Source organism: Myxine glutinosa, chromosome 1, assembly GCF_964187855.1.
Source record: "Myxine glutinosa chromosome 1, kmMyxGlut1.1, whole genome shotgun sequence".
Lineage (NCBI taxonomy): Eukaryota > Metazoa > Chordata > Myxini > Myxiniformes > Myxinidae > Myxine > Myxine glutinosa.
In genome coordinates this window covers 57021225-57036407 of record NC_136261.1, presented here as the reverse complement: position 1 = coordinate 57036407, position 15183 = coordinate 57021225, and the positions used below count along the sequence as shown (strand labels likewise).

Below are 15183 nucleotides of genomic sequence, written 5' to 3'. Positions count from 1 at the left end.
GCGGGGAAAATGGCCTTTAAAACGATCATTCATTCATTTCATTCAAATGAAATAAGACGCGTAATTTGAAATACTTTGATTAATTGATTGAAAATTTAATTTTTGTAATGTTATATGTTATACTATTTTTAAGTCAGTGTAGGCAATTTAATACAAAATTGGAGATATTTTGAATGTAATTATTGACAGTTATATATTGACCGAAACATTTCAAGCTTTTAAATGAATTTCTTCTGTTTTTATTGATTCACCAATGCAAATAGATAATCGATTTCTTTTTCTGTCTGTATAATGTATTTGTTACTATGTGAAATTATTTATATTGTAAACTTGACATTATTAGTCCTTGGACTACAGTCATGTACATTTTTTTCTTTTTTTTCCCTTTTATTCTAATAAAAACCGAATTGAAAAAAAAAGAGGACATTCGGCCCATTGTGCTTGTGCCATATCCGCAGGTATCCTATAAACATTATTCTGTCCCATTGATACAACTTGCACACCTGTATACCACGCCTTTACAAAATTCGCTGTTATTCAGGTCTTGCGATGGATCACACGATGACCACTTGACTGTGTAATTGCAAAAAATATAAAGTTAAAAGAGAACCGTAGTAAAACGTCATTCACTCGCAACACGAGGGACTTCACAAGGAGCGTCGTAATGGGAGTTTGCTTTACTTCTCTATCCCCTAAAGGAAGTGGCTCGGCTTTGGAAGATGCCCATTAAAGGTCTCTCAGGTTTATTTGCTTTATACAATTCTGTGTAATAAACATCCATGAGCAAACGGAATGCAGAGTCCAAAATGTGTGCCACTAACACAAAATGACTGCATTGATTAATTATTAGAATAATTGCTGCATTGGGTAGGTGCATGTTGGTAAGTGACAAGTTTCAAAAAGTCACACAAATCATCGTACTGTCGAACAGCGCATCGTAATCATCGTACAGCGCATCGTAATTCACATAATCAGGCCAAAGGACTGTTAGCTTATCCGAGAATTATTCAATGTTGTGTTAATATTAGGCCAGAAAAAATTTCCCATTCACAAGATCAGGCCAGGGCACGTTTAGCTGCATTCTGTAATTATTTGGCTGAATCTGCAATGTTTGTAATTGTTGTTATTGTTATTTACACACCCCCCTGGAGAACATGATGTCGGTCATAACCCTGTCTCAAACATTTCCATAGCTACGGTTATACCGCTAAACAAGTTGCTACTCCAACACATGGTGCTACCACAACAGCCCTCAACCACGGTAGAGTTTTAAAATTTGGCAAAACCATTGGCATACAACTGCCTCCTTTTCTTTTCTCTTTTGAATTTTTAAAGTTACTGTGACAGCTTTAACGTCCACAGGCGAATGGTAGCAAATGGGACGGTTGCTTTGACGTCCCCAATTACGGTAAGGTACTCGTTGATGCGACATTCTGCCAGAAACGTACCAGGATGACAGCTTTTACAGTTGGATAGGGAATCGAACCCGTATGAGAGGCTCACAGACGAGGCGAGTATACTAACTCTTAAGCTATCTTGTGAAGCCCCTGACTCTATTTTGGATACTATTTATGTAACTTTTAATTAAAAACAATTCTTGATTGGTTGGTTTTATTCCCAAAATGTCTCCTTTTGCAAATTATCCCTTGAGAATTCTCGTGTCTACAGGATCGAGGAAAAAATGGGGTGGGGGTGGGTGGCGGAGGTTTTCATCCCCTCCAAAGGATAGTCCGCAGAAAAACAATGCAGCGTCCCCTGCTGACACAGCACCAGAAACACAAATGTGGTTGGATTTGACTGCGATTTGTATCGAAACTTGACGACACAGCTCAGAGGCAAGCATGCTTTTTTACTGGTAGATCCTGCCACCAGGAAAGGACAGACCAAGATTACAGGCTTAGGAACAGTCTATTTGAGCCACAGTGGGTGCAAGCCCACACCAAATACATACACTTGATGTACAATTTCAGTCTACTCTTTTGACCCAACTCGGTAAATGTGAATAAGACAATTGCAGCCCAACATTGCACATTAACCCATACCTTCAAGACAATGAACCAGGTTTTTACCCACCTGTGTATCAACCTACTCTGGTATATTAAAGAGCAGGAAATAATAGGTTTTGAAGAGGTTAAGATGCCAAAAAAGGAAAACATTCTGATTTCGGTGTCCAATATTTTTGAAGCATGTGCGATTTAAAAACTGAAGCATTTATGGATTTTTTTTAAAGTTCGTATGAAGCAGGCATTGTGCGAGTCGGAGTTGCACGGCAACAGAATTAGCTGGAAGTTGTTATTTTTATATTGTTTTTTCTATTGTTTCAATGTTAGTTATTGTTGTTTTCTATTGTTAACGTTTTCTATTGTTTCAAAGTTAGTTATTATAGTTTTCTATTGTTTCAAAGTTAGTTATTGTTTTCTATTGTTGACATTTACCTATTGTTTCAAAGTTCGTATTTGTCGTTTTCTATTGTTTCAAAGTTAGTTATTATTGTTTTCTATTGTTTCAAAGTTAGTTATTGTTTTCCATTGTTGACATTTATCTATTGTTTCAAAGTTGGTATTTGTCGTTTTCTATTCTTTCAAAGTTAGTTATTATAAGTTTTCTATTGTTTCAAAGTTAGTTATTGTTTTCTATTGTTGACATTTACCTATTGTTTCAAAGTTGGTATTTGTCGTTTTCTATTGTTTCAAAGTTGGTTATTATTGTTTTCTATTGACATTTTCTATTGTTTTAAAGTTAGTTATTTTTTGTTTTCTATTGTTGACATTGTCTATTGTTTCAAAGTTAGTTATTGTTGTTTTCTATTGTTGACGTTTTCTATTGTTTCAAAGGAAACATTCGTTAAGAATGTAGATCAAATATGTTTAATTGGAAAGTTATGTTCTCCTACAGTTCACCCTTTTTCAAACGGAAACACTTTGCATTACCATGTGTTTGTGTATCTTATTCGATTTCAACATTACTGGTAATGCTTATTGACATGGATGATCTCAAAGTTTATGTCGCTTTATTATACTCACCGTGCTGCACAACATTTAAATTATAATCATTGGTGTATTTTCTCCACACAAACCCTTCTTTGCAGGACTGATCTGAACAGAATCCCGGAGCCATCTTGCCTTGGGATTTAATGCGGAAGTGAGGAAGAAAGGACTGGGTGCAGGAGTTGGGCACGGGGGTTGGGAGTGGTCAATGGGTGAAAAAAGTGAGGGGGAAATTAATGGAATTAAGAAGATGACACCATTTATCAACTGGTTGGCTGCGGTTGCTTGGACGTGGACCTTGTTCTCTTTGCAACCAGCCCAGGGAGACGGTGAGATATACACCAGTTGTCAATGAGAGTGAGAGTGAGAGGGGGTGGGGTGGGGGTAGAGAGAGGAGAGAGGGAGAGTGCTAATTGACTCCAATTCCCCTTAGTGATGAGATTGGTAGTCAGGCCCAGGCATGCCTCAAATATCCCAAGGGGTTATAATTCCTCTCTCTATATTACTCACTTTCTCAATGTTATCTCAATTTTCCTCTTGCCCATCTCCATTTCCCTTTCGATCTCAACTACATTACAACCGCCCTTTATCTTGATCTCAGTTTTTTGTTTTTATCTGACATTGAATCTTGTTTGTTCCTGCAGCAACTCCAAGGATAATCCAGGAGCCAAATGACCAGACAGGTGTTATGGGTGGTGTTGCCTTGTTTGTATGTCGTGTCAGGGGCGAGCCACAGCCTCAAGTAACTTGGACAAAGAGAGGGAAAAAAGTTAACTCGCAGCGCTTCAAGGTAACAAGCTGGAATTACAGTTAGGGTTGTATAAGGAGATGCTCCATTTCCAACTCTTCTCCTTCCTTCTATTTGTTGTCCTCTTTTTATTTTTTTTCTTCACCCATTTTGCTCTATTCCTTAAATTTGTACCCATTATTCAACTCTTTTTCTAGATCGTTCCTTTTCCTGATGGTTCTGGTTCGGTTCTTCGCATTCAACCGCTCCGAGCTCCGCGTGATGATGGCCGGTTTAATTGTGGTGCTCAAAACAGCTTGGGTGAAGCCTCGGCCTCAGCTCGACTCACTGTGCTTAGAGGTATCTAACATGTTGCACTCGTCGCAACAAACACTTGCACCAAAATAAACACAGCTTATGATCTCACCACTTAACCCGACTTGCATATTTCAATGTGCAATCACACATGGGATTTTGAATTGCCAACTAAAACGCACTTCAACTCTGACTTTACAATCGCCTCCTGTAAGATTCATTATAATGATACCAAAGATGTGAAGGTCGGGTCTAAGATTCCGATGCAGGTCTCACGAGTCCGTTTTGTAATGTACTCACTCGAGGTTTATGTTCTTCCAGCCAGACTTGAAATTTGGTGAAGATCACTTTAAAACGATTGATGTAAACAAACAATAGTTTATGTATAAATATTTCCACTTAACGTTCAAAATAATTTGGCTTTGACAGCTGTAAGACGACTCCAAGTTGTGGACAACTGCCATTTTGCCTTAAGCTATGGTCAAACCAGATTGGTTCATGTTCTAATGGAGTGGGCACTTGGTTTATATTTACAGCCGTCACACATGTGCCTGTCACCATTAATTTAATGGAATAAATAATTAATTCCATCCAAAATGCGCATACCACTCGTTGCCATGGAGTGTTGGTTGTGCCAAAACACTTTTAGTCTTTTAGAGCATGAAATGCTTCTCCATGGATTGTTTGTCATTGCCTGCCCAACTGAGCAGCTATGTGAATTGAACCCACACTTACAAGGGCAATGCAACAAGGCTTTGCCCTCTCAGTTACTGAATCACTCCATAATAATAACTAGAGCGTTCACAAAACACCTTACCCAATGCAATGTTGAGAAAAAGGACATGGGAAGGGCCATTTCAACTCTTGCTTTTCGTTTCTGAGCACAATCTATATTAGCTTTATATTACCGAATAATAATAATAATTACAATAACAACAATAATATAAATTAATGTTGCTTGTATTGCCTTCATCCTTGGCCATTTCACTCTCAAATCAGCCTTTATGTGTCTACTCGCTCTTCAACAGCCCCCATTTATTCCCTTCATCTTGTGGGGTAGGCTGGGGAACGATATTGACCCAATTCTTTCATGATCCATACAGCCAGGCCTGACGTTCGACTGAAGGTGATTTGGGCACGAATTTTGAGGTTGTACATGGTGTGGGGATAATTCACCCACTCTTCATGATACACCATGGGGTCTTTAACGTACATTCGATAAGCCAGCAGAAGGGATACTCGGCTTAATGTCCACCCGAAGGACGTCACACTTTGTGATGCAACAATCTGAACTCGTGACACTCCTATGGTCCTCGATGATCCGGTTGGGAATCGAAACTCAAAAATATGTGTGCTACCTCTGCACCATCCTGTTGGGCTGAGCCTTGGCTATGTGTGTGTGTATATGTATATATATATATATATGTATATATATATATTGTTGCGGATATGGGATTTGGCCTCTATCCATATCCGCTTGTAAATATTCCCCTATTTCCCCAATACTCCCCAACTATCCCCAATCCCCCATTCCCTAGTCCCATTGCCTGTAAATAACACTCTGTAGAACCGACCTTCCCCTTTTTCCCCCATTAAATGTCGTGCCCAGGTCCACCGCATCTCACGTAGACAACTTTTGGACATCTTGCTAGTTATTCTTAGTCTATGTCAGTTAAGGACTCGTTTCCATTAATTCTGACTCTTCGTTGCACCAGAATGTGATTATATGGCACCAGTAGTGAGTTTAGGACCTTCCCATACCTCCTCCCATCTTCTTCCCCAAACAACAACTACAACAACAACTACAACAACTACAACAACGGCGCGCGCGGGGAGTGTGCGTCCTCACTCCGGCTCGGTTAGCCGCCATTACCCATGTGCGCCGACGGGGTTACCACGAAGGGGCTGCCTGTCGGCCCCTCGTCAAGGGCGGAGCCGGTAACCCCCCGCACCCAATGAGAAGCAACGGGCCGATTCCATCTGGGGCGGAGCTAACGAGCCGAGGGCGTGTCACTCCCCGCCGGAGATACGCAGCGACTTACCGGATGTGAAGTCAGATGCGCCTGAACTACGGAGAGCAAAGGACGCCACCCCCAGCGCGACGATACCTCCCCGCATCTTTGGACCGGACCGGGTCGATTCTGTCCTTGAGCCAAGAGTGCACCTTGAGCCATCGACTGCCCGCTTTCCTTGCCATCAATCCCCGTGTGAGTCAGTTTTGTCCTGTTTATCTGTGGTCTGTCGGGAATAAGATAAGTGTGTCTAAGTGCCTATCTTTCTATGCTGTCCCTCTCATTCCTGTAATCTAACCTTCCGCCATATTATAACCTCCTCCGGAGGTCTTGAGAACCGTATCCCTGGTGTCGTGTCATTTTAATCCCAGCCGTTGTGTCCTTTTCCTTCATTGATCTAGCGTAGCGCGGCTCGGCCAAGGTTCGAGTATAATCGGGTAACTTGTGCGGACACGGCGGCCATTCCGCTCGGCCCACCATAACATCAAAGTCGTGTCTGTAACAATTGGTGTCAGGAGTGTCGGATTCGGACCTGGGACTAAATTCATTTAGCCCAAATTTTGGAACACCAAGTGTACCATTAGGGTAACATTTTGGTGTTGGGAAGTAGAATTCGATCCGGAGCGCGTTTTACGCGCTCGAAATTATAACAGCGAAATTTGATTGTGTTTTACAAAATATAAAAACCCGAATTTTGAAAGTCGCACTATGGCAGACCAAGTCGGCTGGGGTCCGGTAGAGGAGAGTGAGGCAGGGTCGGTCCAGGACCAAATTGAGGGACGTGAGGAGAGCGAAGCAGTGAGGGTAGCCGACGCACAAAATAGCGTCGTTGCGCCCGACGTTGCGGGCGCGCAAAATGGCGCATCGCTGGTCACGGCGACCGCGCCCGCGACCGTGGCAGCGCCCCTGGTGGATTCGAACCTTTTCCTCCTGCAAATGAGGGCCTTTATGGAACAAATGGGTGAGCGATTAGAGGGCCAAATGGGGGTAATGAGGGACGAAGCGAGGGGTACTGGTGAGGGATTAGACAATAATTTTAAGGGATTAGACAAGAAATTTGGGAAATTAGACGATAGATTAGGGGAAATACAGGAGGGGTTAATGGGGGTAGAAAACAGAATGGCCGCTCAAGAGAATCAAATGGAAGGGATGCAAATGGGGTTAGAGGGGGTAGAAAACAGAATGGCCGCTCAAGAGAATCAAATGGAAGGGATGCAAAAGGGGTTAGAGGGGGTAGAAAACAGAATGGCCGCTCAAGAGAATCAAATGGAAGGGATGCAAAAGGGGTTAGAGGGGTTAGAAAACAGGATGGAAGGCAAATTGAGGGACATGAGGGACCAAGCGGAAAGGGAAGTTAAACAAATGGGGCAGCAGATAGAGGGGGTCAGAATGGGGGTAGAAACCAAACTGGATGCTCACAGGGAGGAAATGGAGCAGATGAGGGTGGCAGCTGGGCAGGAGATGCAAGTGATGGGAGAGGAGATCAGAAGAGGAGTGAGTGAGGAGGTCGGAGGAGTGCGCGAGGAGGTGAGGCACTGTAAGGAGCGCATGGAGAAGGAGGTGAGAAAGGGGACTGTAAAATTGCAAGGGGGTATAGAGGAGTTGACGCTGGGAGTAGAACAACTGACAGTGGGACAAAAGGAGTTGGGGGACCAGGTAAAGAAGAACACAGCGGTAATAGAGGGTTTAAAATCGACACAGAAGGAGATGAAAAAGGACGTAGGGGTAATTAAAAAAAGAGTGTCAGACGGTACATGAGGACCTGACGAGGAAAATGGACAAGGTGGTAGAAGTGATGGAGGTTAAAGAGCGGGAGGTGCGGGAGCACATATAAAAAAATAAAGTGGAGTTAGAGGAATAACTTAAAGGGGCGCACGAAGAGATGAAGGAGGTGAAGCAGAAATTAGAAGAAGTGGAAGAAGGGGTGAGCGAAATTAAGAAGCGACGGAGAGAGGATAAGAAAGAGATAAAGGAGGAAGTAAAAGAATTGGTCCAAAGTCTGTGTTCGGATCGTGATGATGTGCTCATTAACCGGATGAGGGATTCGCAGGTGATGGAGGAGAAGCGAAGAGGAAGAGGACCCGGTGTAAGTGGTGACCAATATGGTCGTGCGTATGATGCGCCAGGTGATTTAAGAAGCTTGGGGGTCGAGATGGACCCGGGTGTTCGTGAGAGGCCGTTGGTGAAGTGTGCGACAGGTCTGGTGTGCGAAAAAGGAGGTGTGCGAGAAAGTCCGACTCTGGGGTGTGTGAGGAAAAAGTGCGTGCCAAGGAGTGAGGGTGCTGGCGAGAGTGAGTCGGTCGTAGCACGTGTGCGAGGGAGCACATGGAAGCGCGGTGTGGTAAGTGTTACAGAGGGTGTGACGGGAGAGTGTGTGCAGGAGTGTGCGCGAGAAAGGTGTGTGACGGACAGGTGCATGGGGAAAGAGTGCGCTGTCAAAGGCAAGGAAGAATGCACACCTGTGGTGAGTGTTACAGAGGGTGTAACGGGAGAGTGTGCGCGAGAAAGGTGTGTGACGGACAGGTGCATGAGGAAAGAGTGCGCTGTCGGGAGTAAGGGTGAGTGCGTTGTCAAGAGTGGAGGTGAGAGTAGTAAGAGTGACACGGAGCGTGAGTTGGTTGTGACAGGTGAGAAAGGATGCACACCTGGAATGGTAGAGCGTGAGTGGGAATGCACGCTGGAATTGGTAGTGAGGCACGTGGTTGGGTGTGCGAATGAGAGCACACCTGTGATTGTCACAGAGGAGGTGACCGAGGAGGGGGCGCGAAGAGGTGTGTTGGTGAGGTGTGCGGGTGACGAATGTGTGCCAAGGTGTTCGGTGGTCAGGTGTGTGACCAAGGCTGTGAGTGGAATGAGGGTACCGAGGTGTGTAAGGAGAGGTACGAGGAGCATGGAGACGGCTGGATGTGTGAGCAAGGAACGGGCTGCGGGGTGTAAGCATGCAGGTGAAGCATCGACGTTAAACGGAGCAGCGGTTAGGTCGACTTTTAGCCGAATCGGGCCCTCGGTGCATGCCGGGCCTCGCTTTGAACGGCCGCGTCCGTGCTCCACGAGGCGGAGCTGGCAGCCCGATAGAAAGGGTCGTCATGGCGACCACTTTTTGGTGAGACGTGCCGGCAGGTCGAGAGCGGGACATTGGATGGCTCCGTGCCGAGATGGTGCGTGGGATCTCGGCCCGGGTAAACCTCCTTCCCTGCACCGAATGCCGGACGCGTCCAGCCGCTGGCACAGAACAACCCGCATTCATTGCTCGGCTTTACAAAGCCGGGCTTTGGACAGGAATTGGCGCACCGAGAGGCAGTAGTGAGTAGACTGTGTGATGAGGTTAGTGTTTTGGCCCCAAACTTAGAGAAAAACAAAATTTGATGATTGGCAAAGGATTGGCAGTAATGATTGGCAGATGATGGGCAGTGATTGGCAAATTTTTGATTTGTTGAAATTTGATGTGCCAAATTGGTAGTGGGAGATGCCCGATGTGGTGGGATGGCAACTCTGTCATCCTTCCCATGTGGGGGCAAAGGAGCAATAGATTATGGGGTGTATGGCAGTGAAAACTAGCCCGGGTGGGTTAGGTTATATTGTAGGGATCTAGCGAAGATGACATTAGGTGACGTTAAGTTTAGTTAGTGACTGATACCTGTAGTGGGGACGCAGGTAGATTAGTATGGATGATAATGACGAGGGAGCGCAATAGTTTAAAGGGACGACTGGGAAGCGCAAGTTTCAGAAGGGAGTAGTTAGCTGAGATGATGCCGTGTGTGTGAGAATTGAACAGGTGTGATTGCACAGGTGTGCAACTGGACAGGTGTGTGGAACAGTGTGTGAGTAATGAGTGTTGTGGATCAGCGCGAATGCGCTTGGGGAGAGAAGGGTGCAGGTGGCACCAGGTGTGAAAGCACAGGTGTGCAGGTACAGGTGTGTGGAGAGAGTTGGAGTAAGTGGTACGGAGTGGTGTGCATGGTGCGAAGGTGTGGATTGGGGAAGAGTGGACCCCTTTCACGAGTACCCGGGGCGGGTAGTGTAAGTGTTAGGTAGAGGGTATAGGTAAATTGTGGTTGGATATTGGCATTTGTGGTGCGGTTGCAGAATGGTATTGTGGATGGGTGCATTAGTGTTGTGGAAATGGCTGGGCGTGTAGCCTGTTAGTGCGTGTAGTTGGTTGGGCACTCCACCACTGTTAGATGTCGGCCAGGTGAGGCCGCAGGTGGGCTCTGGGAGCCGTTAGTGTCAGTGGGTGCCTGAGGATCCCGGGTATGGATCGGGTAGCCCAGTGCCAGAGAGGGCACCGAGTGGGGAGAGAGCCAGAGGGCCTTCCCCAGGTAGTTAGGTTAGGGTAAGGAGCAGGTAAGCTCGGAGGCAACTGCAGTGGTGGAGGTGTGCAGGTGGGTAGACCCGCTGGGAGAGGTACACGTCGCAGCCCAGAAATTGTGCGAGGGCACCGAGAGATGAATCGGGGGAGTGAGACCCCAAATTGAAAAGCACCACAGGTTGGACAATGGGAATTGGTTTTTAGAACCCATAGTGTAAGAGGGCCAATGGTTTGGCAGGGAAAGACCCCGGGTAGTGTAAAGTTGTTAAAGTCATTTAGGAAATAGTTAGGATTGATGAACCTGTCGCACCATACGCAGCCACTTGCCTGTGATGATGATGACTCCACACCTGTGTTTTCTTTGTTTGTGTTGCAGAAAGGAGAATTGCTGTTGGATTTGTGAGACGCATCACGACGTGGATGAGACATTGGGGTGATTCCATCTCTCCCTCCCTAGGAGGGACTGATGATGAATTGGTGATAGCAAATTATGATGTTGAGTTGGAGATGGCAAATTTTGATGAGAGTTGAAAATGGCAAATTTGATTGGTTAGGAGGGAGAGAAGACGAATTTGGTATATGGGAGGAACGGGGAAGACAGTAGGGATGTTTGTTGATTTGTAAAGTAGATGTTTATGGGTAGTGTTGTGTTTTGTGGATACAGTAAGGGGTAAGGGAGGGGCCATGTAGGTTACCTGGTGGGGGGGGGGGGCGTACGGTAGGAACGTACCTGTCTCACCTGGTTCCCATGTGCCCCCAGTGTGCATCACCTTGTATTGCATGCACTTTTGCGCCCTTACCACCTTACTCACTTGTCTGCTTCTTTTGTCTCCCACCTCCGAGGATCTGGCTTTGGGGCAGAGAGAGAGAGGAGAGAGAGGTGCTGGCTTCGCAGTTGTGGGCCTGCACTTTCGCTGCTTGCTGCCTGGATCGATACACCATATGGACCGCAATGTTTGTGGCCACCCACAATGGACCGCAGTTCTATTGCGGCCAAGCACCACCCGTGGATGGACCTATGGGTCAACGTGGCACCTATGCCATACAGGTGAACCACTAATAGTTGGCCCCCTGACGGCCACAATAAAGAAATGGACGCGGTTGGCGCCTTTCTTTATTTTTGAAAGCAGTAAGAAGGCCAAGTGCACCACACGAAGGCAAGACCAGCGGCAGACCATCGGCCGGCTGCGACACCACACCGTGATTTATAGACACTTTATTGGTGCACCGGATGGTGCTGACTGTGTGATGGGGTGGTGCTTTTGGTGCTTGGATGGGGTGCTCTGCACATTATTAAAGGCCGTAAGGCCACAGAGCACTCGTGGGTTGGTGTATCGATGCTGGCATGCGTGCTCTCTCTATGCATAACATCTGCATGTGTTCCTCCAAAAACAGGTCCTGGATCGTAGTGTAAATATCAGCGTAGTCTTGTGTAAATAATGCTCCCTACCGGCTGTATGTTTAGTTTGAGAATTCTTTCCACGATTCGGTTATCCTGTGGGTGTGTTTCTGTGAGGAGAAGGGTGCAACGTCGCAGGGGGACATATTTACTCAGTTGTGAACATCTGTAAAACTGTCGCACTCAGGGTAGAGTTAATAGTAGAGGGAACTACATCTGAGTGCCACACTAAAGTAGGTAAAAATTTATCGGGTCGGGACGCCCCGAGGGTAGAGAAGGGTGCAATGTTGCGGATATGGGATTTGGCCTCTATCCATATCCGCTTGTAAATATTCCCCTATTTCCCCAATACTCCCCAACTATCCCCAATCCCCCATTCCCTAGTCCCATTGCCTGTAAATAACACTCTGTAGAACCGACCTTCCCCTTTTTCCCCCATTAAATGTCGTGCCCAGGTCCACCGCATCTCACGTAGACAACTTTCGGACATCTTGCTAGTTATTCTTAGTCTATGTCAGTTAAGGACTCGTTTCCATTAATTCTGACTCTTCGTTGCACCAGAATGTGATTATATGGCACCAGTAGTGAGTTTAGGACCTTCCCATACCTCCTCCCATCTTCTTCCCCAAACAACAACTACAACAACAACTACAACAACTACAACAACGGCGCGCGCGGGGAGTGTGCGTCCTCACTCCGGCTCGGTTAGCCGCCATTACCCATGTGCGCCGACGGGGTTACCACGAAGGGGCTGCCTGTCGGCCCCTCGTCAAGGGCGGAGCCGGTAACCCCCCGCACCCAATGAGAAGCAACGGGCCGATTCCATCTGGGGCGGAGCTAACAAGCCGAGGGCGTGTCACTCCCCGCCGGAGATACGCAGCGACTTAACGGATGTGAAGTCAGATGCGCCTGAACTACGGAGAGCAAAGGACGCCACCCCCAGCGCGACGATACCTCCCCGCATCTTTGGACCGGACCGGGTCGATTCTGTCCTTGAGCCAAGAGTGCACCTTGAGCCATCGACTGCCCGCTTTCCTTGCCATCAATCCCCGTGTGAGTCAGTTTTGTCCTGTTTATCTGTGGTCTGTCGGGATTTAGATAAGTGTGTCTAAGTGCCTATCTTTCTATGCTGTCCCTCTCATTCCTGTAATCTAACCTTCCGCCATATTATAACCTCCTCCGGAGGTCTTGAGAACCGTATCCCTGGTGTCGTGTCATTTTAATCCCAGCCGTTGTGTCCTTTTCCTTTATTGATCTAGCGTAGCGCGGCTCGGCCAAGGTTCGAGTATAATCGGGTAACTTGTGCGGACACGGCGGCCATTCCGCTCGGCCCACCATAACATCAAAGTCGTGTCTGTAACAATATATATATATATATATATATATGTATGTGTATATATATATATATATATATATATATATATATATATATATAATCGTTAGATTAAATAAGACGCGGACGTAGCTTCAGGACGGTCGATTTTTTTTTTTTAATTCTCGACAAGCTTTCAACCAACAAAGGTCTTCTTCTTAGTCATCCCCAAGTTCAGTCGATGGACTCGTTCGCCCGTCTCATTCGCTTTCTTGCTGCATCCTGTTCAAGTCTGCGTTCTTCATCGATCGTCTCATTCATTTTGGAAATAGAAGTTTCCACGCAGCGCATGAATTGTCACGATCCTCAAGAGGAATTTGTCTCGTAATCATCAAATGATAAATGGCAAGTAAATTATATTGTGGAAAATTAAAGATTTCAAATAAACCTATTTAAAGTGTATTCGCACATAACTAATTTAAAAAACGAAGAAATATCTCTCGGTAATTTCCTGAAACATATTTTACTTCCGGCTAATAATGTTGAATTAAATAAAAACGAAGAAATATATGTCGGCATCATTGTTGACGTTTTTGTGACGACTGTCATCAAACGAAAAAGTAATATATCTTAACGGAAAAGCAAAAGCGAATTTTTAATATATATCGACACGTTGCCGTCGGTGTCATGTTGGGCGGTGTATGATACACCATGACGCGATTTTTAAAAATATATCTCTGCATTTTCCCGCGTGTGTGGAATGTTCTCAATTATTGCTGACACCGAGTCCAAAACCATCGATAAAAATGAAATCATATGGTGAGTTAGATTGGAGATAAAGGCGTGAGAGAGACTCAATGGCCTTGAAGTTGAAGTTACAGGCGTTTGAGAATTCATTTCGTTCTATAAACGGCAACTTTCATTGGATTTCCTTCCCGTTTTTTTTCAACCGAGTCGAAAACTATGTTAGCGACTGTGAAAAATGAAATGATATATCGAATTTTTAATATGTATCGACACGTTGCCGTCGGTGTCATGTTAGGCGGTGTATGATACACCATGACGCGATTTTAAAAAATATATCTGCATTTTCCCGCGTGTGTGGAATGTTCTCAATTATTGCTGACACCGACTCTAAAACCATCGATAAAAATGAAATCATATGGTGAGTTAGATTGGAGATAAAGGCGTGAGAGAGACTCAATGGCCTTGAAGTTACAGGCATTTGAGAATTCATTTCGTTCTATAAACGGCAACTTTCATCGGATTTTCTTCTCGTTTTTTTTCAACCGAGTCTAAAACTATGTTAGCGACTGTGAAAAATGAAATGATATATCGAATTTAAAATAGATATCGACACATTGCCGTCGGTGTCATGTTGGGCGGTGTATGATACACCATGACGCGATTTTAAAAAATATATCTCTGCATTTTCCCGCGTGTGTGGAATGTTTGTGGAAAATTAAAGATTTCAAATAAACCTATTTAAAGTGTATGCGCACATAACTAATAAAAAAAACGAAGAAATATCTCTCGGTAATTTCCTGAAACATATTTTACTTCCGGCTAATATGTTGAATGAAATAAAAACGAAGAAATATATGTCGGCATCATTGTTGACGTTTTTGTGACGACTATCATCAAACGAAATAGTAATATATCATAACGGAAAAGCAAAAGCGAATTTTTAATATATATCGACACATTGCCGGCGGTGTCATGTTGGGCGGTGTATGATACACCATGACGCGATTTTAAAAAATATATCTCTGCATTTTCCCGCGTGTGTGGATTGTTCTCAATTATTGCTGACACCGAGTCTAAAAGTAAAACCATCGATAAAAATGAAATCATATGGTGAGTTAGATTAGATTGGAGATAAAGGCGTGAGAGACTCAATGGCCTTGAAGTTACAGGCCTTTGAGAATTCATTTCGTTCTATAAACGGCAACTTTCATCGGATTTTCTTCCCGTTTTTTTTCAACCGAGTCTAAAACTATGTTAGCGACTGTGAAAAATGAAATGATTTATCGAATTTGATTTGAAATAAAACTGGGGGAGAGCAAGACACCACGGGCCTACAAAACAGGACTCAAAGCTATGCGAGTTAATAAAATGGTGG

At 44.9% G+C, this 15183-nt stretch overlaps 1 protein-coding gene across 1 annotated transcript in view; it reads left to right on the top strand.

Annotated features, from left to right (window-relative positions):
- LOC137424305 (receptor-type tyrosine-protein phosphatase delta) overlaps positions 1-15183 on the top strand; it is a 413851-nt gene that overhangs the window by 26619 nt on the left and 372049 nt on the right. The window contains exons 2-4 of the mRNA XM_078772183.1: positions 3089-3316; positions 3632-3777; positions 3933-4074. Coding sequence (XP_078628309.1) covers positions 3196-3316; positions 3632-3777; positions 3933-4074 — 409 coding nt within the window. The 5' untranslated portion in view covers positions 3089-3195. The remainder of the gene's footprint in view (positions 1-3088; positions 3317-3631; positions 3778-3932; positions 4075-15183) is intronic.